At 37.5% G+C, this 24379-nt stretch overlaps 2 protein-coding genes across 2 annotated transcripts; both read right to left on the bottom strand.

Moving 5' to 3' along the window:
* Positions 1-555: 555 nt before the first annotated feature.
* SPMIP10 (sperm microtubule inner protein 10) lies at positions 556-5614 on the bottom strand. The gene is made up of 3 exons (XM_070935692.1): positions 5499-5614; positions 3234-3342; positions 556-787 (listed from the first exon to the last, which is right to left on the bottom strand). The coding sequence occupies exons 1-3, from the start codon at positions 5612-5614 to the stop codon at positions 581-583; spliced, it is 432 nt and encodes a 143-aa protein (XP_070791793.1). The 3' UTR covers positions 556-580.
* A 2437-nt stretch (positions 5615-8051) lies between these two features.
* Positions 8052-24071, bottom strand: PHAX (phosphorylated adaptor for RNA export). The gene is made up of 6 exons (XM_070935691.1): positions 23967-24071; positions 16660-17273; positions 16146-16266; positions 12875-12958; positions 10934-11180; positions 8052-8113 (listed from the first exon to the last, which is right to left on the bottom strand). The coding sequence occupies exons 1-6, from the start codon at positions 24069-24071 to the stop codon at positions 8061-8063; spliced, it is 1224 nt and encodes a 407-aa protein (XP_070791792.1). The 3' UTR covers positions 8052-8060.
* Positions 24072-24379: the final 308 nt, after the last annotated feature.

Raw genomic sequence — 24379 nt, forward strand, 5'->3', positions numbered from 1 at the left:
TTTCATGCCTATTCTAATTTGCTCCCCTTACATAAATCCTTCCTCTGAAATCAAAATTCACCTTCGAATGAAGCTCTTCTTTAGCACCAAAAAAAGGATTCCCCAGGCAATTGTTAACTTTAAACAGGCAGTAAAGGTTACATTTCCTATGTACTTTTCAATGATATACTGCTGATGTAATTCAGGAACATTTTTCCTATAACAAAAAGAGTCTTACATTATAACCAACACTTCTATTTTCGCCATAATTGAAGTTTTCTGAGTAAATTAAAGAATTTAAAACATTAAAAACTGAAAGACAAAAATAGTTCAAACAAGAAAATACATTGACAAACAATATAAGAATTATAGAGTCCAGTCTAATGCAGATCCTTAACATTAAAAGAAAAACAAAAAATATGCAAATATCTGAAAGGACATGTAAATTATTCCTACCTGATCAAATCTTATTTTCCTCGTTTAAAAATATATTTCACAGAATTATCTTAATTAGGAAAAAGACCAAGCAAACACATGCTTTTTTTTTTCTTGTAACATTGTTTATGTACAGCTGATGAAATCCCAATGGAAGATAAGAATCTCAGAGTTTGACCCTGAAGCCATAAGCAACCATGGATTTGTGGTATCTGGAGAGGTGAGAATAAATGGGAATATCCACAATAATGTCTTCATGTGGAACTTTCTGCATAACTTTCTTTCGGTCTTCCCCATGGCAATGTCTCTCACTTTTTTCCAGAAATAGGGTGTCTTCACGGGGTCCACTATATAGTTCAACTTGGTCAGCATGCTAATGAAGAGAAATCAATTGTTTTATGTCCATGCAGAAAGAGCCTTCCAATAGTGACATGATTAACAATATTAATTTATTAGGTAGCCATTGAGTTACAACCACAATTGAGCCCAATTGTTGCTAAAGTGAGACATTTGTTAAGTGAGTTGTGCCCCATTTTAGACCTTTCTTGTCACAGCTGTTAAATCAGGGGTCTCCAAACTTGGCAACTTTGAGACTTATGGACTTCAATTCCCAGAATTCTGGGAGCTTTGCTGGCTGAGGAATTCTGGGAGTTGAAGTCCACAAGTCTTAAAATTGCCAAGTTTGGAGACCCCTGTGTTAAATGAATCACTACAGATGTTAAGTTAGTAACAGGGTTGTTAAGTGAATCTGGCTTCCCCATTGACTTTGCTTATCAGAAGGTCAAAAAAGGGGATCATATGACACAGGATACTGCAATCATCATAAATACGAGTCAGTTGCCAAGAGTCTGAATTTTGATCACATAACCACGGAGATGCTGTAATGGTTGTAAGTATGAAAAACGGCAATAAGTCACTTTTTTTAGTGCCTTGTAACTTTGAATAGTCACTAAATAAACAGTGGTAAATCAAAGGCTACCTGTTACCGTATATATTTATGCATGTAAATTCCATTGTTTTTAATACCATTTCAGTTAACAGAGTCTCTGGGTGGTGAATAACAAACCAGAGACCAACTCATAAAATACACCACCATTACCAATCATAATTGAATATTAGTATTATAATTACATGAGCAGAGAAAAATTACAGTGGATTAATCTGAGTATGCAATATGTACTCTTGAGATCTAATTTGAGAGGTGTTAATTTCAAAAGCTCCCTTGAAGCATATTATGCCTCTGATGAATATCCCTGTTCTATATTGTCAAACTTCAATGGACCATTCATTGTTAAAAAAATCACTGATGTCCATGGCTCTATATTCTTTGAAGAGGAAACCTCTTATATAAATAAAATGAAATGGCCCTAATTAATTTTGGAAGTGGAGATGCCTTCTCTCTGTGATCTCTTTGGGTGGAATCATAGACCTGGAAAGATGTTTGATACAACTGCCTGCTTATATAGGAATGATGTATTGATGTATCCCAATCAGATGGCCATCTAACTCAGCAGTGAAATGCATTTACCTTCGCTACCAGTTTGGAAATGTGAGCACGCGCCTCTTCTGCGCATGCACAGACCCTTCTGCGCATGTGCAGAGGGTCAGAAAGGGGACATAATGACATCCTGGTGGGTGGGCAGAATCTCCTGCCGCCAGTCCTACCGGTTTGCTCGAGCCAGATAGATCCGGCCGGATTTCACCGCTGATCTAACTTCTGATGAATACATCCAGTGAAGGGAAACACACCACCTCTCTCTCTGGACTGTTGACTTAATCACTGATTTTTTTGAAAGTGTTTTCTCCCACTAACATTTAACTAGAACCTGTCTTCCTACATCTTCAGTCCTTTATTCTATATCTTTGGGAATGATGGGAAATGGTCTTGAATTTCTCCTATAGGACATCCTTTCAGATATTCAGAATGCTGTACTGTCTTAACCTTCTTCAATTGCCTTTTCTCAATCTAATTCTATCCAGCTGTTTCATTCTCTCTTGTTGTTGTAACTTCAAGTCAGTGTTGACTCCTACTGACTACCTGGACAGTCTTTAGTTTGCTTGGCAAAATTTCAGAACTGGTTTGCCACTGCCTCTTTCCTAAGGCTGAGAAAAAATGAACTGGTCCAGGGCCACCCAGCTGGCTTTGTGCCTAAGATGGGAGTAGAACTCATGGTTTCCCAGTTTTTAGCCTGATGCCTTAATCACTCACCAAATTCATTCTAGTCCCAAATTAATCACTGTTGTACTTCCCTCAACCACTTCAGAATTTTCTGAATTCTCCTTAAAATGTGATGCCTGGAAAGTACTCAAAGTAGTATCTCACTAAATCAAAGTATACATACATACATGCATACATACATACATTTATTTTTCATTAAGGATGTCTGGGCAAACATGGTTAAAGAGACAAATTTGCCTTGGACACCAGATTGAGCATGATTTACTTCCTCTTTAATAGAAGAAAGAATGAGCTATTAAATTTGATAGGATTCAATAGTGACTTTATAAGTATTTATTGAGAGCCAGTTTGGTGTAATGGTTAAGGCATTAGGCTAGAATCTCATAGGCTGTGAATTCTAGTCCCACCATAGGCACAAAGTCAGCTGAATGACCTTGAGCCAGTCACTTTCTCTCAGCTCTAACAAGGAGGCAATGACAAACCTCTTTTGAAAAACCTCACCAAGAAAACTGCAGGAATTTATCCAGGCAATTTCTGAGAATCAGACACGATTGGAACAGAATAAAAAAAAATTATTGCATTTTTAAAAGAAGCCCCCTGCTTTGTATAAAAAAACCCAATTGTTTCCCCTGATTCCTACCTGCAAATGCAATGCTCGGTACTTCATATCTTGTTTCCAGGGCATCACATACAGGTTTGGAAACATTCCATGTTTGCATGAAAATCTTGGTAAATGGCAGTGAATAAACCTGGGAATATAATAAGCAAGTAAGGAGCTGATAAATAAATAAATAAAACTGAAAAGCATATATTCACCGCACCGTAGCACACAATCCAAATAAAGGTGCCCAAAACATCCTAAGTAAACCAAAAGATCCAGCAGCCCCAGAAGAAAAAACAGGAGTAATCTTACTATTACATACAGTGTAAGAATTGTAACAGCCACTATGTAGGACAAACAGGCAGAAGATTAGCAAAATGCATCTATGAACACCAATGAATAATCAGAAGACATGATGAAAACTCCTTAATTTCACAATGCACGGACACATAAAGCCATAGTTTCACCTGGGAAACTGTGAGCACCCTAGACCAGTGATGGCTAACCTTTTTGCCGTCGCGTGCCAAAAGCAAGGGGAGCGGGGGGGGTCGCGGGTGCGTGTGCCCACATCCATAATTCAATGCGCCCCGCCATCCCACGCATGTGCACGTGACCCCCCATACTTCCCCCTGCTTTTGGCACGTGATGGCCCGGTGGGCCCGTTTTTTTCCCCTCCCCAGGCTCCAGAGGCTTTCTAGGTGCCTGGGGAGGGCAAAAAGAGCCTTCCCGATCCCCCCGGAGGCCTTCTGAAGGCCAGAAACAGCCAGTTTCCCAACTTCCGGTGGGACTGGAAGGCCTGAAAATCAATTAGCTGGTGCGCACATGCACGCTGGAGCTAAGCTAGGGCAACACTTGTGTGCCCATCAATATGGCTCCATGTGCCACCTGTGGCACCCGTGCCATAGGTTCGCCATCACGGCCCTAGACCAAGCCAAATCCAAAAATACTACAGAATTTCTGGAAGCCTGGCATTCTTGACAAATCGGCCATGAACAGGAATATAGAAATAAACAACATCTACATACCATTCAAAAGAGACAATCAAAAAGCCAAAAAGGAAACAAAAAGACCCAAACACCACCTCATCAGCAATCAACACCTGGATGAGCAGAAATTAACATCAAGATTAATTCTAGACCAACAATCAAGTAAACAATACCCCAGTCAAGGAACTACCAACTCAGACAAGCAAGCTAACAGTAAACAACAGCCTAATCAAGTAACAACACATTTATACCAACACTGAAGGGGAAACCTCTAGTATATAAAATGAGAGCAAATCTTACTCCCCTACCAGCACTGATGATATTATATAGTTTGGTTATGAATTGTCTGCAAGAAAACAACCAAGCTCAAAGAGCACCAAAGACCTCACAGAATAAAACTTTGTTTTAAAACCTTTTCAAATGCAGAGAAAGAGAACAATAATCCCTAGTCTCTCTCTCTCCCTCCCTCCCTCCCTCCCTCCCTCTCTCTCTCTCTCTCTCTCTTGCTAAGAATGCAGATTGTGCCTATTAATTAAGTTCTATTTATAATATAAAAGGATTGGTGCTTGTTTTAGTTTTAAAACCAGGATGAAGTTAATAGTATCAGGATTGGAAGCAGTGGTATCTACAAGGGAGATCCTAGAGACAAATCAACTGTTCTGGCATCATGATGAAAGCCTGTCTTTTTGTACATAGGTACAGTGTCAACACAAAAGGCACAGAGCTTGAATTGCAATGCCACACCTACCATCATGTTTCTTTTCAGGGCCCATCACCCTCCAGGATGCCCTCACTGGAAGCTCACTTTAGGCTTATATCGTCTCTATTATATCCAAGCCAAGCATTGGTCCCCAGCATCTAGAGCCCCTTCAGTTAGGTCAAAAAGCAAGTTTCCATTTCTGTTCAAATAATATTCATACAATACTTTCAAGCTCTGCAGGGCATTGTGGAAATTCCAAGCAAAATCAAAACTGTCCCCTTCCATTCTGTGAAAAAATGATCTTTCATGAAACCGGTCCCTGGTGCCAAAAAGGTTGGGGACCATTGCCATACACAACTGGATTGATGCACAATTATACAAGTCAATGTGCATCATTAGTGGGATGATTCGGTTTACTGTCATATATTGGTTGCCTACTCTGAGTCATGTACCACCTCTGGAAGTTAGAAGAAAAAAGGCCCTCTTTCAAGAAAACCTGAAGATTATTGATAATTATACTGAACAACAGTAACCTACTTGGAGCAAAATAGATTGAGATCTAGACACCTAGCCATCTCTACTGCTAAAGCACTTTAGAAAAAGGATTTCAACACTCACAACATGTGGAAGCAAGATTGGATAGATATGTGCCCCCCCCAATGTTGAAGCTTTCCCTGCATCTTGGAAAAACCACAGCCCTGTGTGACATAGATAACGTTGAACGCCTTGGTCATGGTAGATGCACAGATACCCTCTATAAGTGGGGCAAAATACCAATCACCAAATTGTGACTGTGGGGTCCCAAAAACAAACACAGATAGTGACAGAGTTTCACAACAGAACCTATAACAGAGATTTCACTGATTTTCTGGCTGTGACCATTGAAGTAAAAAATTACATTTGTATACTTTATATACTTTTGTAAACTTCCTGTTAAGATTTTATATTTTATATTCTGTGCTTTGTATTTTAACCGTGTTCCTTTTTACCAAAATATGATGTGAATGTGCCATATGATAAATGATAATAATTTAGGTCTAGTGGACTGCAGAAAACATAAAGATAACAAAACGCATGAAGGTCAGCTGGGGATCAACTATGTCAACCTCCATGTGTCTTGCTCACTGCTATTGTGGATAGTCCATGCTCTCCTTCTAACTCCTAAAACTTGGCAGATATGTAATAGTTCCAGTCAAGCAGAATTGTCAAGCTTGTCTATTCATTTATTACGCAACATGCTTCAATTATTTTTGCACTTATTTCAAATTTCCTCTTCAAATTTGCTTAAGTAAAATGAAGAAAACATAGGAAAAGTGATAATTTAACATATTTATCTGGATTGGATATTAGCCTATAAAACATAATGTAATGTTCTTATCTATCACTTCTCCTTTTGCTAAGTATACCACACAGCTCTAAAATATTTCTTTGCATTATTGATCATTCAAGCCAGATTCATTTCTTAGGAAAATCCATCTTTTTCAAACCAAAACATAAGCAAACATCAACGTGTTTGTAAATTCATATCTGCATCTTTGAAATACTGATTTACAAGACAACCATCCGCCCTGTTACACTGTATGACACTGAATGCTGGACAGCCGCAACAGGGACTGGAAGCTATCTCCATGCCATGGAAATGCGAATGCCCCGTTGGATATCGGGCATCTCCCTTTTTTACCACATCACAAATGACACTTTGACATTTTGGTGAGCCACCAATTATACAAGACAAGAGAAGGTCAGTTCCGCTGGTATGGACATGTCCTGAGAGCAGCACCTTCCACCGTTGCCAAGACTGCCTACCAACTAGTAGTCAATGGCTAGCGACCTTGTGGGTGTCCAAAACAGAAATGGCAAGATATCAACAAAGATATGCAAGCTGTGGGCCTGCGCCCTGGAGACGAAGCTGACTGTGCAAAGTGGTGTTCAGTGATCCAAAAAGTGGACCCTGCACTAGCGAGAATACGCTAGGAAGATCTTTGAAATTTTGATAAAATGTCAAATCAGTTTTTCGTTTACCCACCATTTCTTAATGTTATAGAAAAAGAATGATTCTTTACATTAAGGAAACCCAAGTGGAAGACCTAATGCTTAACAAGCTTCTATAATAAAGACATACCTCAAGATAAAGGCACCGTAAACTATTTCATAAAAAATGCAAAACGTTGCATTTTCTAAAGTGCTTTGGGAAATGGAATACAAGTAGTGGAAACAAATGCCTCTCCTTTCCTAATTTATAAGTTGCTTTTGATTCTAGAACGTTTATTTTACAAAAATGGGACTGACAGGAAATAAAACAAAATGCAGTCAAATAAGAAAATAAAAGGGGAAAAAAAGCAATTGGCACAAGATTACTTTTCAATGGAGAAGAACCAATCAGCGCCTTTAAATTCCATGCTGCTGTAACTTCATGTTAATATAGTATACCCTAAAGGCCTATGTACTGCATTCAATCGGTGATATGCATGCACAAACAAGCATAGCCAATTCATGAGTTCAGATAAAACATTATGATGTTCAGCTGAGCATCCATTGAAGAATGAACAAATAGGTTGCATGCAAGTATGAATATATATTTTTTGCAAGTCAATGTAGCTTTATCTCGATGTGTACCAAAGTCCCTGAAGAAATGTATTACTGTATAATGATTATTATTGGACAGGATGCTGGTCACTGGACTGATTTAAATTGTTATCTGTATATTTGTTAAATCATCTTATTAACATGAACATGAGCTTCTCACATTGTTATAAAAAAGACACTTTAAAATATAACCACAAAAATGTTTCTTGTTTTTAGTATTTCTGAAGCATTTTCCTATTTACATCTTTCAAGAGGATTACTGAACAAAGAATTGGGGATTTTTGGCAGGCTCAGTGCATTCTTAATCATTAACTTTAATTTCTTCCATTTCTAAAATACCTTCTGTGCTTGTTTGTTATTTGCACAATAAACTGTAATTGAAAAGCAAGCACAATAACCCACTTGAGAAAAATTGGACGTTAAAATCCATCTGCCTCTGACACATAGCTGCTGGAAAAGGTACGGTTTTTCTCCATCCTCCCAAATATCTGTCCGGATTGAAGTCCCTCTCTTACCCTCTGAGGTCTGTATTGACCCCTTTGGAAATCCTATTGGTTTTAGGCCCCTCAGGGGGTTCATCTTTGGGGCTGCTGCTCATGCTACAGGAAATGCTGCACTCTGTTGTTGGTAATTTACCAAACTGGCACCTGCATCAAGACAAGGATTATGATGCATCAGCCATTGTCAGGTTGATGACATAATGAGAAATGCCCTTTCAATGAACACATGGCTAAAATGTAACAAAATCCAAACAAAGCTTTGACTGTTTCCCTTAGGTGCTGATGGGGAAGCAGATGCTCATATATTTTGATGGAGGTGGAAAATGCAAAGAACATTAAGCTTGTCTGAGAGAAGAATGTGGGGATGGGATTATGCTCATTGCATCTTTGAAAACCTAGATTATCAGAGGAAACAGGTCAAGGCAGTGAGTAGTTGTTCTTAGTCTTGAGAGAAGATCTAATTCAACAGAACCTTTATATATGATTAAATTATTGTACATAATTGTCCTTCCAATTTAATTTAGGTCTATTGGTATGCAATTAATAAGCTTCATTGTTGGAAAAGGACTTAATGGGTTTCTACCATGATGTCTTACTGCCCTCTTTCTGCCACTCCCATTCTTATGAGTGCAACCTAAACTTACTGCAACTTTTTAGGAAAGTTGGGGTGTAACATGTAATATTTTACTCATGATAGGAATTGATTATGTGACATGAGTATTGATGATAGTGATTCTGTATCTAAGGCCATCAGAGGCTAGGAGTTTTGGGAGGGCAAATCTGCTTGTACAGGTAGTCCTCAACCTATGACCACAATTGAGTCCAAAATGTCCATTGCTAAGCGAGACAGTTAAGTGAGTTTTGTCCCATTTTACAATCTTGCTTGCCATAATTGTAAAGTGAATCACTCCACTGTGAAGTTAGTAGCAGCACAGTTAAGTGAATCTGACTTCCCCATTGACTTTGCTTGTTAGGTCACAAAAGGTGATGTCATGACCCAGGACACTGGAACTGTCATAAATACATTCCTGTTGCCAAGCATCCGAATGTTGATCATGTGGGGATGCTGCAATGATCATGTGAAAAATAGTCATGTCAGTTTTTTCATAAGTCAGTGCCATTGTAACTTTGAACACTAAATCAATGTAATATTGTAAGTCAAGGACTATCTGTACTTTCTCTAGTGGTTGATAAAATATATACTAATTTATAACTTATTTCTTCCTTAAAGGATTCATAAATCAGGAACAAATATATACATGAAGGGAAAAATGCATGAGTGACAATACCAATCTAACAGGAACAGCTCTACCTCTCATCTACTTTACCAATATATTTTTTTTAAATCTTTTAAACATCATAGCAATAACTAAAAATTGATTAAATCATTCCAAGACAGTATGGCTTCTTTGTGTTAATAAAGGAAGACTGAGGAGGAAAATATAACTTTGCTACAGGCTGTTCAACAGGCAAGTCCTTTTAATATACAAAAACGTTTTTGCTCAGCAACATCTTCTGTTTTCACAATAAAATTACTGAAATTCATTGTGTAAGTTTGAACTAAAAATTTAAGACACCCAAATGTATATAACTGAAAGAAGCTGTTGCTCTTCAAGGATTTAACTACCAGTGCTGAAGTTTGATATATTGACAGAACAACCTAAGCTACAGAGTTCATTTTACACCTCTTTCATTTTTTTAAAGGCCAACTGGGAATCCTAAAAAAAATCCATCCAAAAAATCCCCCCAAAAAGCAAATTGAATATCTTAAAAGCGAATAATTTTATTTATTTTATATATTATAAATGAAAATTAAACCAGATTTGCAATTTCCACTCTAATCTTGTGAAACCTTTGCTATGATTCATACAAATGTATTGCTTGATTTCTTAACTTTTTTGTTCTTTTAAGATGATTGAAATTAATAGGGATAACAATGGAGATTAAATCTTATAGCCAACTCCTATCTTCAGAATTATTCATTTCAAAACAAAATGTGAAACAGAGACAAGTTCTGTACCCATTTATGCTGGCTAAATTCAGACTGAGGTATTCTTCTGATATCAATTAAGTCTAAGCCACAACTAAGTTAAGATTTACTGATTTAAATGGTCTACTTTTAATACAACTAATTTGATGCGGGATTGTTAGCTCAAAACTCAGGTATAAGAAACTGAAAACTGAAAGAACTGTAAAAGATAAAAGTTTGTTTTTATTATTTTAAGTTTATATTGTTTTCTCAGAAAATGGTTAATGTAAACTGAAATTGAAGTTCTCTGCATGCAATGTGTAGTATTTATCACTTTGTATTATAGAACAAAACCTCAGGTTCTATCATTAAAACAGGAGACAAACAGGAGACAAACCATGTCTTCTTTAGAAGTAACCTTTTCAACTGTGAAAGGCATCCAGATAAAAAAACATTTGAAATGGCTGCATTACATTCCTTACTGTTCCATCTATAAAATCTTGCAAGCAGACTGAATACCAATCTGGCTCATAGGCAAAACCTGTTCCGAAATTCATCATGAAAATAATGATCAGATAAAATACCAGAGTATGTGTCAGAATGATATTTGTTTATATTACTATTAGTGAAATGAAATAGTGTTTCCATGCAGTTATATTAAGTTCCATACACAGGTTTTATTTTTGGAATGAGTTCATACATGGTTTTTCCCCCCTAATGTTAAAACTAACCGTGAGATGAAAGAATGTGCATTAGGTGTTAAGTGTCTGTTGAAATTATGAACTAAATGAAGATGTAGAGCATTCATGATCTGAAGCAAACTGAAAACGTAAGCATCAACTGTAAGAAATAAAATGGTCCTTTCCAGTATGTGACTGATTCACATTAATAGGCACTATTGCAACTAATGAAAAGATATAATATAAAATTGACCATTAATATATACATCACACAGACTTTGATTCCTCAAGTGTCTAGTACACAAAAGATACTATCACCTTCATCTGCTTCAAAAACATGTTCTACATCAAGTTTTATTTCCCCATGTCCTTCTTGCAAGTCATCCAGAGAAGCCAGGGCTTCATTTGTGTCACTTGCAAAAGTCTCTCGGGAAGCATCGTCGTATTCCTGAAGATTAAGTCCTTTAATAGCTTGCTTCATCTTTTTGCCCAGCACTTGAAATCTCCTCTTCTTTGCAGCACATTTGTTCTCATACTCCTTTTGATTTTCAATATAGAAGATTTCCTTTAAAGAGAAGGAAGTGAGAAGGAATAATAGACAAAAGCAGCTTTCACAAAACACCAACTGCCTAACCAACTTTTAGAGCTAATCAGGGCTACTTAACAAAGAACCCTCAAGTTTTTTTAAAAAAGCCATCTCCCCCCCAACACACAAAATATTGCTTCAGAATTATGGTATTTGAAAATGTATTCTTCTCCGTAGAGTTAAAAGAAAGCCTTGTTATAAAATAAAAAAATTATAATAAAATAAATGCTTCTCCGTTTATAATATTGAGAAAGAGAGTTTCTAAAAATTGAGAGACATACTTTGGATCTATTGAAAGGAAGGGGGCAAAAAAAAATCAGGAAAATGAGCCAGTTTATTGTAGATATGAAATATAATACACGGAGAATTTGGCTTTGAAATATCGTCAAATAGAGAAGTGAGAGACACAAAAACCCTTTGTCTTTTGGAGAATTAGCTTTGGGAAGGTAGAAGGCTGTCCAGGTTGTTGGTAGGCCCATGTAATATTTCCCAAATATATCCCTGCAGAGACACTACAGGAGGGTCCTCCCCTTTGTCTTTAGCTCAGAAGAAAGAGAAGCTAAGCAATAAAGTGGACTGGCCCATCAACTCAGCATTCTCTTCCATCCACTTTTGGAACTTCATGCATTGTAAAGATTACATGTTTTTCCTCAGTACACATTTAAAATGTACTCTACAAAGAAACCCTACAGAGAGCAAAACTGCATACTGAGACTCCATATGAAAAGAATAGTCATCCTACAGTTTGAAATAAAGAAAAGCACTAGGCAGAGTTACTACCATCAGCTCAATACATGTTTCAAATAGAGTTGGACAGGATCCAAATATAGAACACAACAGTGGGGTGTTATTTAGCTGACTTACTACAATGGAGGCCTCATGAATTCAAGAAGAGAATTATCGTTACTATTTTGATGGCTTGGATTATTCCATCATTATGTTATTGAGAAGAGTTACTTTATTATAGGCAGTTGCCTGAAAAATGAAGAATTTAATTATTAGGGAATGGCTGATTTTGAATGTACAACCTTCTTTCTTGTCTGTTTATTTTTGCAGACTTGCAGATACACGAGAAAGAGTTGAACATGAAATTTCTTAAGAGTAACCTTTGCAACACTAAGAAAATTAAGAATGAAAGCTTAGGTTAGCAGTATAGAAAACAGCTGTCAGGAAGTCCTCGATTTACAACCATTCGTTTACTGATCGTCTGAAGTGACAATGGCACTGAAAAAGCGACTTATGGCCATATTTCACACTTACAACTGTTGCAGCATTCCCATGGTCACATGATCAAAATTTGGATTCTGGGAAACTGGTATGTATAATGGCTGCCAGTTTTATGGGGTCATGTGATCCCCTTTTGTGACCTTCTGACAAGCAAAGTCAATGAGGAAGCCAGATTGACTTAACAACCTTGTTACTAACTTAACTGCAGTGATTCACTTAACAACTGTGGCAAGAATGGTCATAAAATGGGACAAAACTCACTTAACAACTGTCTTGCTTTGCAACAGAGATTTTGGGCTGAATTGTGGCCATAAATTGAAGACTACCTGTATTTCATGAAATGCATAAAGGAATGTGAGAAAATAAAGCCAGAATATTGTTTTAATAAGTTTTTTTAAACTGTATAAAACTATGCTGCAAATTGGAATGTAGAAATTAATATTTACCTTGATTTGTTCACTGGTTATGCAAGGTGTGTTTTTCAACAAGTTTATATAAACTCCACCTGGAGTTCTTCTTCTAGAACCATCCTGGAATGATGAAAAAATAAACCTTTTAAAAGCAGCAAGTGTAAAACATATCAAATGTTTTGTTGCTTGGAATCTGAATATATATCTGAGGTACAATGAGAATAGAAAATGCAAATATTAGTTACTTGTAAAAAATATTAACAGGGCTTTATATTATTATTGAAAGACTTACTGTATAAATTGAAAAAAATAGGGTTTGAAGAATCAAATGTTCCAAAAAATAAAGTAGCAAATTGAGATTATGGTTTCTCCCTATTTTGTTTCTCCTGAGAGTTTCTGGCAAGATAGCAATGTGTTACAATGCTATTTATTTCTCTAGCTTTCCAAAATTTATGGAAACAGTAATTGTATTTTTTTTAAAGAGCTGGTAAGCAAAAAAACTCCCCAAAAACCCAAATTATATTGTTCTTTGTTATTCCTATTGTTTTTTGTTAATTTGATTTATATGCCGCCCTTCTCTGGAGACTCAGGGCGGCTTACAATGCATTAAGCAATAGCCTTCATACTTTTGTATATTTATACAAAGTCAGCTTATTGCCCCCACAAATTTACCCACCTTAGAAAGGATGGAAGGCTGAGTCGACCTTGAGCCTGGTGAGGATTGAACTCGCAGTAATTGCAGGCAGCTGGATGTTAAATGCTGCCTTAGGAGGCATTAGCCTCCTACGCCACTCAGGCTCAGGTTTTGGAGAGATTAGAAGTTAAGTTTGGAAATCTTAGAGAGTCTTTCTGTTTTGGCTTCTTTTCCAACTGTGCAAACTTCCTTCAGCCTCCCTCTCAACTCTGATTTCTATAGAATCCATTATAGCTGGGACTAATATTTTGAGTGAAAAATTATCCATACATCCCTTCATGAGGTCTGGCTGAAACCCCAACCCAAAAGTGAAAATATACAGACAATAACTCTCCTTCCTGTAATTCATATATTTTCCGAATAAAGATTCATCTTTCCAATTCTTCTCCTCATGTAAATACAATTTTTTTTATTTTTCCCAGAATCAAAATTCATGTAGAAAGTGTCAAAAATGACCTTTCTTTTCCACATTTAATTTGTTGCTGGAACTCCTAATGTGTATAATAAATCAAAGTAGTAATATCCAGGAAAGCTTTATAAATAATTATTAGAGGTATTTTCTAAAATGTATTGAAATTGTACAATTATATTGGAAATATACTAGGGATACAGTAACCTGAAATGTTTAACGTTACATGATAGGGTAATAAAGTACTAAAGATGTAGGTAAAATTTAGTTTATTTTACATAATCCATCAAATACCAAGGAATTTTAATTCTGGAAAAAGGTTATACTGCTTTGTGGATATATTATTATCCAGATTAAAGAGGCAGTTGAAAATACTCCTAAATCTATGAGGTAGAATAATTATGATGAAAATGAATATTGCTTCAAGACTGATAACTATTTTCAGAAAAATATAAAGTATTGGTTTCACTGAAATATTCCACACATTGATGAGTTAATAGTTACATTTTTATGGAAGGAATGAACGCCTAGGATTTCTCTTTCAAACCTATTACTTTTACATGATGAAGGTGGTTTCAGTTTCCTGATTTTAGAAATTTCCTGATTTTATAATTAAGCATGTGTGTTAACTTCAAAATGGCATTGTTATGGAAAAGGTATTGATTATCCACCATTATAAAGAGGCTCAACTGAAGTGTTACTTTAACTCCTGGCAAGGTCTAGATTCTAATATAGCAGAAATTTGTTTATATTTTTCAACCCTGAAGACATTTGGATCCCACGGGGAAGAAAATTCAATAGATTCCTGTTCACATGAGAAATTGATGCTGTAGACCAGGGTTGTCAAAGTAGTGGCCCGTGGGCCGGATGCGGCACGCGCTGGCCATGCCCACACCCAGATTAGTGAAGGGGCAAAAAGTCATCATACGTCATGTGATGCTGCCGTGATGACATGAGTTTGACATCTTTGCTGTAGACTAATCCTTATTTCAAAACAGCTGGAAAGACTTTGGAGAGGAGAGAGAATTTGGGCTGAAAATGAGAATAATGCTCTCATTTGGATAATAAAAATGCCTTCAACTCTTTTAAGTTTGGTGCTCTCTGAACTTACTTATTTTCTTGCACACGTTTCATTACCCAAACTAGGTAACATCATCAGTGATCATATCTGAAAGAAAACATTTGCAATGAAACATCTGCAAGAAAACAAGCATGCTCAGAGAGCACCAAGGACCCCTCATTTCAACTCTGAGCTACAAATATTTTCCTTTATTTGTACTCTTCTAATCATCATGAAAGGAGTTCAACTACGTAATACAGCTGAATATTACAATGCCTGTAATCATTTTTCTAGGAATATGTATTTGAAGACCTAAAGTATTTTATCAACCAATCTGTCAAATTATGGTCAAATATTGTAAAACATTAAGTCAGGGGTGTCCAACCTTGACAACTTTAAGACTTGTGGACTTCAACTTCCAGAATTCCTCAGCCAGCCATTTATTACAAATCCAAAGTCATTTTTCCAGTGAGAATTATAACTAAATAATAAGCTAATTCATTAACCATCATCAGCACTAAGGTTTATTGGCTAATGAATACCGTATTTTTCAGAGTATAAAATGCACTTTCCCCCTAAGAGGCTGAACATTTGGGTGCATCTTATACTCCAAATGTAGCCCCACCTACCCACCGACCCCCACCCTTCGGCATCCACACATCCTCTTCCTGGCTGCAGATTGCCACAGACAATGGCTTGTGTTTTTGGGCTCCGCCCCTCTCGTTTTCAGCATCCAAATGCTCCGTTTGAGAGCCGTTCAAGGCTGCGGGGATCGCCAAAGCACATTGCCGCTGATTGCTGCCCGAAATTATTGGCAATCCCTGCAGCCTTGAATGCCTCTCAAACGGAGCATTTGGAGACTGAAAACACGAGCCACGGAGCCCAAAATGGCAACCCGGAACAGCTGCTGCCTTGTCTACCACTTCCACGCTTTGCCTGCTTTACTCACTGGAGCTCCCTTCAATGATCAGCTCTGCTTTTGAATCTGCTTATCAGCCCCAATGAGGTGCGCATGAGAGAAGTGAGTGCATGCGTGTTCGCAATCAGCCTGACTGCCGTTTCTTCTGATGAGAATACCATTTGATCTCATTTAGTATTAGTTAAATTGAAATCCTAACAAGCCACATGACAAATTATTTCTTACCATTATTAAAAGACCTCCATTTTGCTCCACCTCAGCTGTTTCCATCAGTAGTTCAATAGATTTCTTTTTCCCAATGATTTTCACTACCCGTACAATTAGATCTTTCTTTGGTTCATGAAGCCTGAAAGAAAGGTGAAAATGTTGTATTTGCCAAGTAATTTGAGTGACAATACTTTCAAAAACAAATTCATTATTACAAATTTTAGTAATATTTTGGTATATCTGATGTCAAACAGTTTTCCTTTTGCAGCCATAATTACAGTGACATGGATAGGTGTATAAATGTATGTTGTCTATGAGAAAGAAAGTTCTGGAAGGTTAACCTATTTAGCACTCTGAGTAACAAAATACTTGAAGGGACTTTAAAGTTGTTTATCTAAACAACAACCTTTCTTTAAGACCAAAAATACTTTAATAAAAAAATTATTCAAAACCAGAATATGTTTATCTTTTGCTATTATCTTAAAATATGGCTTTTGTTGAAAATCTCTCAAATAAAACATCAAAATCTTACCGATAGGCAATTTCGTCTGCCACTTTTTCTTCAGGATCATCTTCTGTAATTTCATACCTCCCCTTATAATTCATTTCTTGTCTTTGACCCACTCTCTCCTTTATGGGCCTTTTCCGTTTCCAGATATCTTGTCTATTCACCTCTTCCTCCTCTTCTTTTGATACAGTCTTTTTATCATCTTGCATATATTCATCCAACTCTTTGTCTAATGTCTTCTCTACTTCTGATTCAGATTGTTTCATCAACTGTTTTGCTAGCATGTAGTTGTAAGTCTCTGATCCTCGACTTTTGTCCAGGTTGCCATCCATCCATAGAATCCCAAGGTTTTTTGCCATATCATCTTGATTCTGTTTTTGCAAAACTTCACCCCATATATTGTTGACTTTTTTAGGGATCTGTTTGTGAGAGTTTGGAGAAAACTGGAAAAGCTCTGGTTTTGGGGGAGGAAGGTTTGAACATTTTTGTCGCTTTCGCTTCCATAGGCCACTCTCTTCATCAGAATCTGAAAAACTTTCATCGGTTGAATCCATATTTTTCACTGTCCGATAAGGAACGCTTGTTGCTGATTGCGAACTGCTGCTTGGAAAAGATATTGCTGGATTACCGTTATCATTCTGAAATATAAATGTATGGTACATATTTATATTAAAATATCACTTTTTAATATAATATTTTAATCTTTTTTTCATGTACCCTAGATAGCATCTTAGAGAAAAACTGCTGAAATTTTAATAGGGATTAATTAGAAATCCATAGTTTATATTGGGGGAGAATATTCAGAGAGCCCCAACACACAAAAACAATTAAGGGGAAATTTGGGCAGGGTGAACAGAACTTCAGGTTCAACAGAAAATTTAACAGAGTACTTTGTACCTGTACTGGTATCATGTGTATAAAAATAATGTATATTATTACAATATTTTTTTAAAAATAATTTAATAAAAAATTAAATGTTATTCATTATGTCAACCTTGCTGCTTCATGCAGTAAGTGCACTTGTTGCTTGATGAAATGAAAGAATATATAACCCAGACAGCTGATGAAATCAATTGTTGAAAATTGAGAGGAAAAGGATATCTAAGTACCTTTAGCTGGATTTAATATGAAATCTGTTAACAACGCACACAAATCACAACAATCATCTACTGATAGTACACTCAGATCACATTCATTCTCTCTCTCTCTCTCTCTCTCTCTCTCTCTCTCTCATGCAATGCAATCTGTTCCCCTCTTTCCTGAAGAACTTGCTGTTCTCTAAAACACAAACTCTAAATAGTGTTTGCTAGATAGTTAAGATTTTGTTTTAAAATTGTAAAAAAAATTGAGCTGCTTACTGAATTTGATTTCAGATTTCTTTACAAATAATAATTAAGAACCTTGGTGGCACAGTGATTAGTACACAGTATTGCAGGCTAATTCTGCCCACTGCCAGGAGTTTGAGCCTAATGGATTTAAGATTGACTCAGCCTTCCATCCCTCCAAGGTCTGTAAAATGAGGACCCAGATTATTGGGGGCAACATGCTGACATTGTAAACCACTCAGAGAGTGCTGTAAAGTACAACGGGACAGAATATAAGTCTAAGGGCTATAGCTATTGCTAATTAAAAAGTATAGTGCAATTGTCTCAACAATTATTTGTAATATTAAATATACCATTTTTTACTGTAAAATTCATTTATTTTTATTCACCACATTGAAAATATATAGACACTTATATGTCTAAGTAAATAACTATAACGTGATAAAGAATGAATGGCAGAATGGTATTCAGTACTGTCATATGCAAGTTATCAAAACAGCCACATACATATGTAACCAGCAATATTTCACATAAAGATATTATATTTTCACCATATAATGCAATAAGAATTTAGTCTCCTAACCATGGTTCTATCATGCTTTTAATATCTTGATGGCTGATGATTATAGATTGTCTACATTATTGCCCAATACATTTGGAGAGCAGCAAATTGGGAAGAGAATACTAGTTTATACAGATAATTTTATATTAGCCTTTTCCTTGTTACACTGCAGCAATAGAAGACTGTCTTCAGAACATCTTGGCCATGTTCAACATTTTAATGCTTTGCAATTAAAGGATATTTGATAGTGTAAGGTTTTCTAAGCATATTTTAACAATTCTTGAATCTGATTGCAACTGAAGATGTCAACAGTTCACTCGCATTTTGTAGAAGATGCTGATGCCTACTTTTTACCACACCAATTAATCTTTTTCTATTACTGCATTAAAAAGTAACTCCTAGCACAAACGTAAGGAGATTCATACCAATCCAACGAACATGTTCCTACTTACTTATAAGAAAACTCCATTAAACAAAATAGGAGATACCTCTGAATAGATATTAGATTACACTGTAAAAATCTGATGTAAAACAAAGCAATACAAACATGTATGAGTCAGCCAACTATTTTGGCTGTGTTTGGGGCATGTTTTTCTCCTAACGGGACCAGGAAAAAAGATCACTAAATCTTCTTCAAAATTTTTTGGATCTGCTAATGGCAATTCATACTTGTCACAGCAGTCATCCATGTACTCTTCATATGGATATAAACTATACTGACATACAGGGCATACTGACCTGACTTTCTATTTACAACAGTTATTATGGCCAATATTTACATTGCTATTAATAGTTCTTAGCTAGTTCTTTAATAGTTCTTAACTCAATCACATTCTACTTAGGTTAGTTTTATCTTGAGGACATTTCATGAGAGAAGAAAATAAAGATTACTGAAATTCACAGAAGATTTCAGTGTTTTTCTGATGTATTGGATACAAGTTTCTTTGCTGTCATACAAAAATTTAAATTATATCATCTGCTACTGAAAATTGAAATTCCATGATGCAACCTCGTATCTTCTGCTTGAAAAGTTTAATTAACAGACAATCTGAATGGTCATACACAGCTTTCTAAGAATCATGGGAGTTGTATTCACCTTACAACTGAAACCATAATTTCCGTTGCTAAGCAAGGCAGTTAAGTGAGTCATAACCCATTTTTGTTTTTTGCCATGGTTGTTAAGTGAATCACTACAGTTGTTAAGTGAATCATGTGGTCATTAAGTGAATCTGGTTTCCCCCATTGATTTTGCTTGCCAGAAGCTTTAGGAAAATGACAATCCCAGGACACCAGGATGCTGCAACCATTGTAAATATATGCTGGTTGGCAAGCACCCAAAGTTTGATCATGTGATTGGGGATACTGCAAAAGTCATAAGTATGAGAACTGGTCATAAGTCACTTTTTTCCAATGCCATTGTAACTCTGAATGGCCATTAAAAAAGTGGCTGTAAGTCAAGGACTACCTGTATTTGGATGCAGACTTTCATGAAACCATGTAGTAATAAGCCCAGTGAATCAGGGCCTATGCAGGAAAGCTTTAGATCTTTGTATGCTCCCTTCAATGGGGAAGTTGCTTAAGAACTTCACAGAACTCTGAAACTACATCTTGATACATGGCAATGGCATCTGCAGAGAAGGTCAAAAAGGCAAGGTGACAGAAATGATATTGGCATTACAATGTAAGTCCCACCCCTTTTGTACATACACCAACATAAAATATAGAAATGAAAGAAATGGGCTTGCAATACTGCTTCTGTCATTCCTTTTCATCTTCCCTGTCTGCAGATGCTGCTGGTACCATAGAAACATTGTTACTCCTCTTCTGAAGGCAATTCACCTTTAGAAAATTGGACAGGTTTACATTCCAATCAGAGGAAATACAGGTACTCTTCTATTTCACTCTAGAGCACGGGTGTCATACTGGCGGCCTGAGAGCTGGATGCATCATGCGCAGATCACGCCCATCCCAGCTCCGCAAATGGGGAAAATGTCACGAAACATCACGTGACGGCAACATGATGTGCCGAGTTTGACACCCATGCTCTAAAGTTATTCTTTCTTCTTAAAAAAAAAAAAAAGAGTCTTAACATTTTAAAAGGGAAAAAAGCAGAAACAACAACAAAAAAGCACAAAGTACAGGTAGTCATTGAGTTACGAATGGAATGGGCAGGCTCCATTCCATTCATAACCTGAGGATTCGTGAGAGTGAATCTTGTACCTTGAAAGGGGATCACATCCTCCTTTAACCCACACATTCACTAATCAAATTGTTAAGTGCACATGAGGTATTTCAGGATGAGGAAGGCCATGGAGACCTAGTGATGGAAAAGGCCACCTACCTAAGACCTCCCCAACCTACTGAAATACTTCATGCTCCCACAATTGCTTTCCCCACCACCCACCCTGCCACGCTGAGTCACTTACTCTGCAAAGATCTTGCAAGCAGTCACCTCTCCAGCCTATCGGCTGCATGTGCCCCTCTGCAGCTCTATTTTGGTGTGTGCAGCCTCGTCCGGCACTTTGCCAGCGAAATTGGTGCTCTGTTTAGGCCTGCCCAGGCCTCACCCAGCATTTTGCCAGCCAAAACAGAGGTTCAGAGGTGCAGATCCGCCCTCTGGTGCTCCGTTTAAGCCTCTGCAGGCCTCCCCTGGCACATTGCAGGCCAAAATGGAACTTCAGAGGGGTGGATCAAGATGGAGTATGTATATTAATCATACTAATCAGCAGAATATGAAAAAAAAAAAGTTTTTAGTTAGCAAGAAATATATTCTTATTTAACAAACTACTTTCTATTTAAATGTTAAAATTTTATGTTCAGAGAAACTCACATTTTGGATATGATATAAGCCCATAAACAGAACTACAGTTCAGAAATTGATTTCTGTGTTAAATTATATGTCAGCTTTATTTTTCAACTATGGGTTATTTTAGTCATTTTAAGTCAGGGGTGTCAAACTCAAGGCCTGGGGCCCGGATCAGGCCTGAGGGCTGCTTAGATCTGGCCTGTGGGACCACCCTGGAAACAGTGACGGACTGGCCCGCAGTGCCTCTACCCGCAAAAACGGAGCTCAGGAGGGCTATATGCGCCCTCCCTGAGCTCTGTTTTTGCTGGCAGAGGGTCACAGGAGGCCATCACAGCCAAAAATAGAGCTTGGAAGCCTGTTTTCACTGGCAGAGCACTCGGGCAACCACAGATGTCCCCGACACGAGTGACATCCAGCTGGCCACACCCACCCTGCCCCCCCCAAGGTCAAACACAACCCTGATGCAGCCCTCAATGGAATCGAGTTTGACACCTGTTTTAAGACATACTCCCGCAAATTAATTTTTCATTCATCTACTGAAGGAATTGTCCAGTGCAAAGCAGAAAATCCTAGCAGCTGCTGACATGTACAAAGCTAATTTAGTATACTTGGAACAATGAGGTTAGCAATATTTAATAAAAAGATGGCATACTGGAAAAGAAATTCAACTTCTAGAATTTGCTTTACTCTGTTAGAAATCATTTAATCAAACTGCTGATGAAATGCTTACTACATTGTCACCAACTATGGAAGAATGAGCTGTAGGAAGTTAGCACCCACCCCTTTCCTGGAAGAGTGAAATATTTTAGGAAATATGAAAAAGGCAGAATATTATATTTCCCTGGATGAGAAATATGAGAAGCATATTTTACAGACAAAGCAGCTCCCACCTTCCTGCCCCCCACCCTTTGTCAATGGGCCATTAAGGCCTGGGCCAGTCTATTCTACATAACAAAGATCTGCCTCCTTCAGGCAGAGCCATAGTAGGAATTGCCAAAGATAGGATTAGCCCTCTACACAATAGCAGCAGAAACTCACATGTGACCTGGGAAGCACATGTGACCATCAGCCAGCAAGGCCCCCACCCCCTGGGAGTCTGACAACCAATCAGGATACTCTTTCTGGGCCCCAAGAAATGCAGAGCCAGAGAGAGCATAAAAACCCGAAGATTTACTGTATCAGCCCCTTTTTCTGTTCAGGAACTCAAGCCATGTGATCCTGTCCACCATTAAACCATCTTTCCAAGCAGTCTCCATGTTTCCAGTGTCTGTTTTCCCCACTTGGAGCAGAACCTAGAAGGATGTTTCTTCCAACAGAGCCAACCTGACCAGGAGCTTTTAGAAGATGAATTAGCTGAGTAATCAATACTGAACTTATATATCATCAGTGAAACAGCTTACAGTAGGACATTTCTTTTAGAGTTAGTTTATTATTTAACAATTGTTAGAGGCTGTCTTAATCTGAACAATTCTAGTGCTGTATATAAGCAATTGAAATAATGAATTAAACATCCTCTAAGGCTGCAGGGTGCTAAAACTGTTGCATGCATCATGTCCTGTGTATATTTCTGAACCAGTAGTATTTTGATTATTATATATAAAATCTTATGCTTGAGTGATATTTCACTCTAACTTTATAGTCTTACTAAATAACCCATCTAAATAATGTCTTTTATTTTTAGAAAACTAATGACGAAGTCTACAAGGTTAGAAAATAATTTTTGCTGATTCTGTATAGCTTGTATCTGACATAATGGGTCCAGACTAGACATTTGTGGGGACACTTTTTAAGCGAATAAGTCTGAACTATCATGTACTACTATTATTTTTTTTCCACATTTAATAGGCTAAAATTAGCATGCCTTTAAACACGAAGATCAAATTTAAAGTTATTGTCTCTTCAGAAGCATATTTGGATATCTTAATGCAGACTGAGTCATTGTGCTGTTTAAAGAATTCCCCTCCCAAAAACTCAGGAAACGAAAGTGAAAGAGCTCAAAACCCACACAGCAGAAATAAATCCATTTTCCTAATAGGAATATTTAAATGAGACAAACCACAGCCCCTATCTACAATTTGACAATTAACAGCAACGTGGGGGAAAACTACATGTGCCTAAGTACAAAACACTTCTGGATAAAAAGAAAAAGATAAAAAGAAAAACCACGTCTTCCTCTTTTTCTGGGTCTGCTGGTTGCAATCCCCAGAAAAAACACTCCGTCCTATTACTGGCCCATATATCCAGGGAATCATCCAAATAATTACATCTGAAATCTTATGACTCGGTGTTAGGTTCTGCTAAAATGATAATTTCTTTCTGTCCAGCACACTGAAAAGTCGCTTACAGGACAGGACTATGGGAGAAGCCAATGCACTAAGAAATAGCAACAACTTATTACTTGGCGGGTAGGAACCGGATCTCACCCCGGTTCAAGCGGAGAAAAAAAGCCTAGACATTCATTCCAATGGGATGGTGCCAAAATAAGAGCGGGAAGACTCGGATTGCAAGCTTCCTCCCAAGATGCTAACCTCACCGTCCTACGCATTGCAAAGCTCACCGGTGTTCCTCTGTGGAGGAAAACACCGGCTATCCTCCTAAGTCTTCAGCCCACAGGAAGAACTGGTAAGAGTTTGCAGACCTGTTGGGGACTCCTGGAAGGAGCCGAGACCGGCATTTCGCAGTCCGAACCCGAAATCTCTCCATCTTCGATTTCCTGCTCCATTCCTGGAACTTCCGACGCCATCTTCCCTCTCTCGATTAGACCAGGAGCCGCGAAGGCACAAGTGCGGGCCTTAAGACCAGAAAAACTACAGAGACCACAATGCCTTGCTCTGAGAAAAAAAAGGCGGAACACTGAGCATTTCCTCCTCCCACCTTCTCGAAACTTCGTGGGAATTGTAGTCTCTTAATTTCTTTCCGCTCGAGAATGTCCATCCGTTTTCTATATTGAGAGATTTCCCGCGTTGGTCTTTTCAGACCTGTATTTTATGCTGCAAAATTTAAAATCCGGATGCTGGGATTGTTTTCTCAGGATACCAGAAAGAAGGGACA

The sequence above is a fragment of the Pituophis catenifer genome, unplaced genomic scaffold (assembly GCF_029215685.1).
Source record: "Pituophis catenifer annectens isolate HBS135680 unplaced genomic scaffold, rPitCat1.0.hap2 SCAF_2, whole genome shotgun sequence".
In the NCBI taxonomy this organism is placed as follows: domain Eukaryota; kingdom Metazoa; phylum Chordata; class Lepidosauria; order Squamata; family Colubridae; genus Pituophis; species Pituophis catenifer.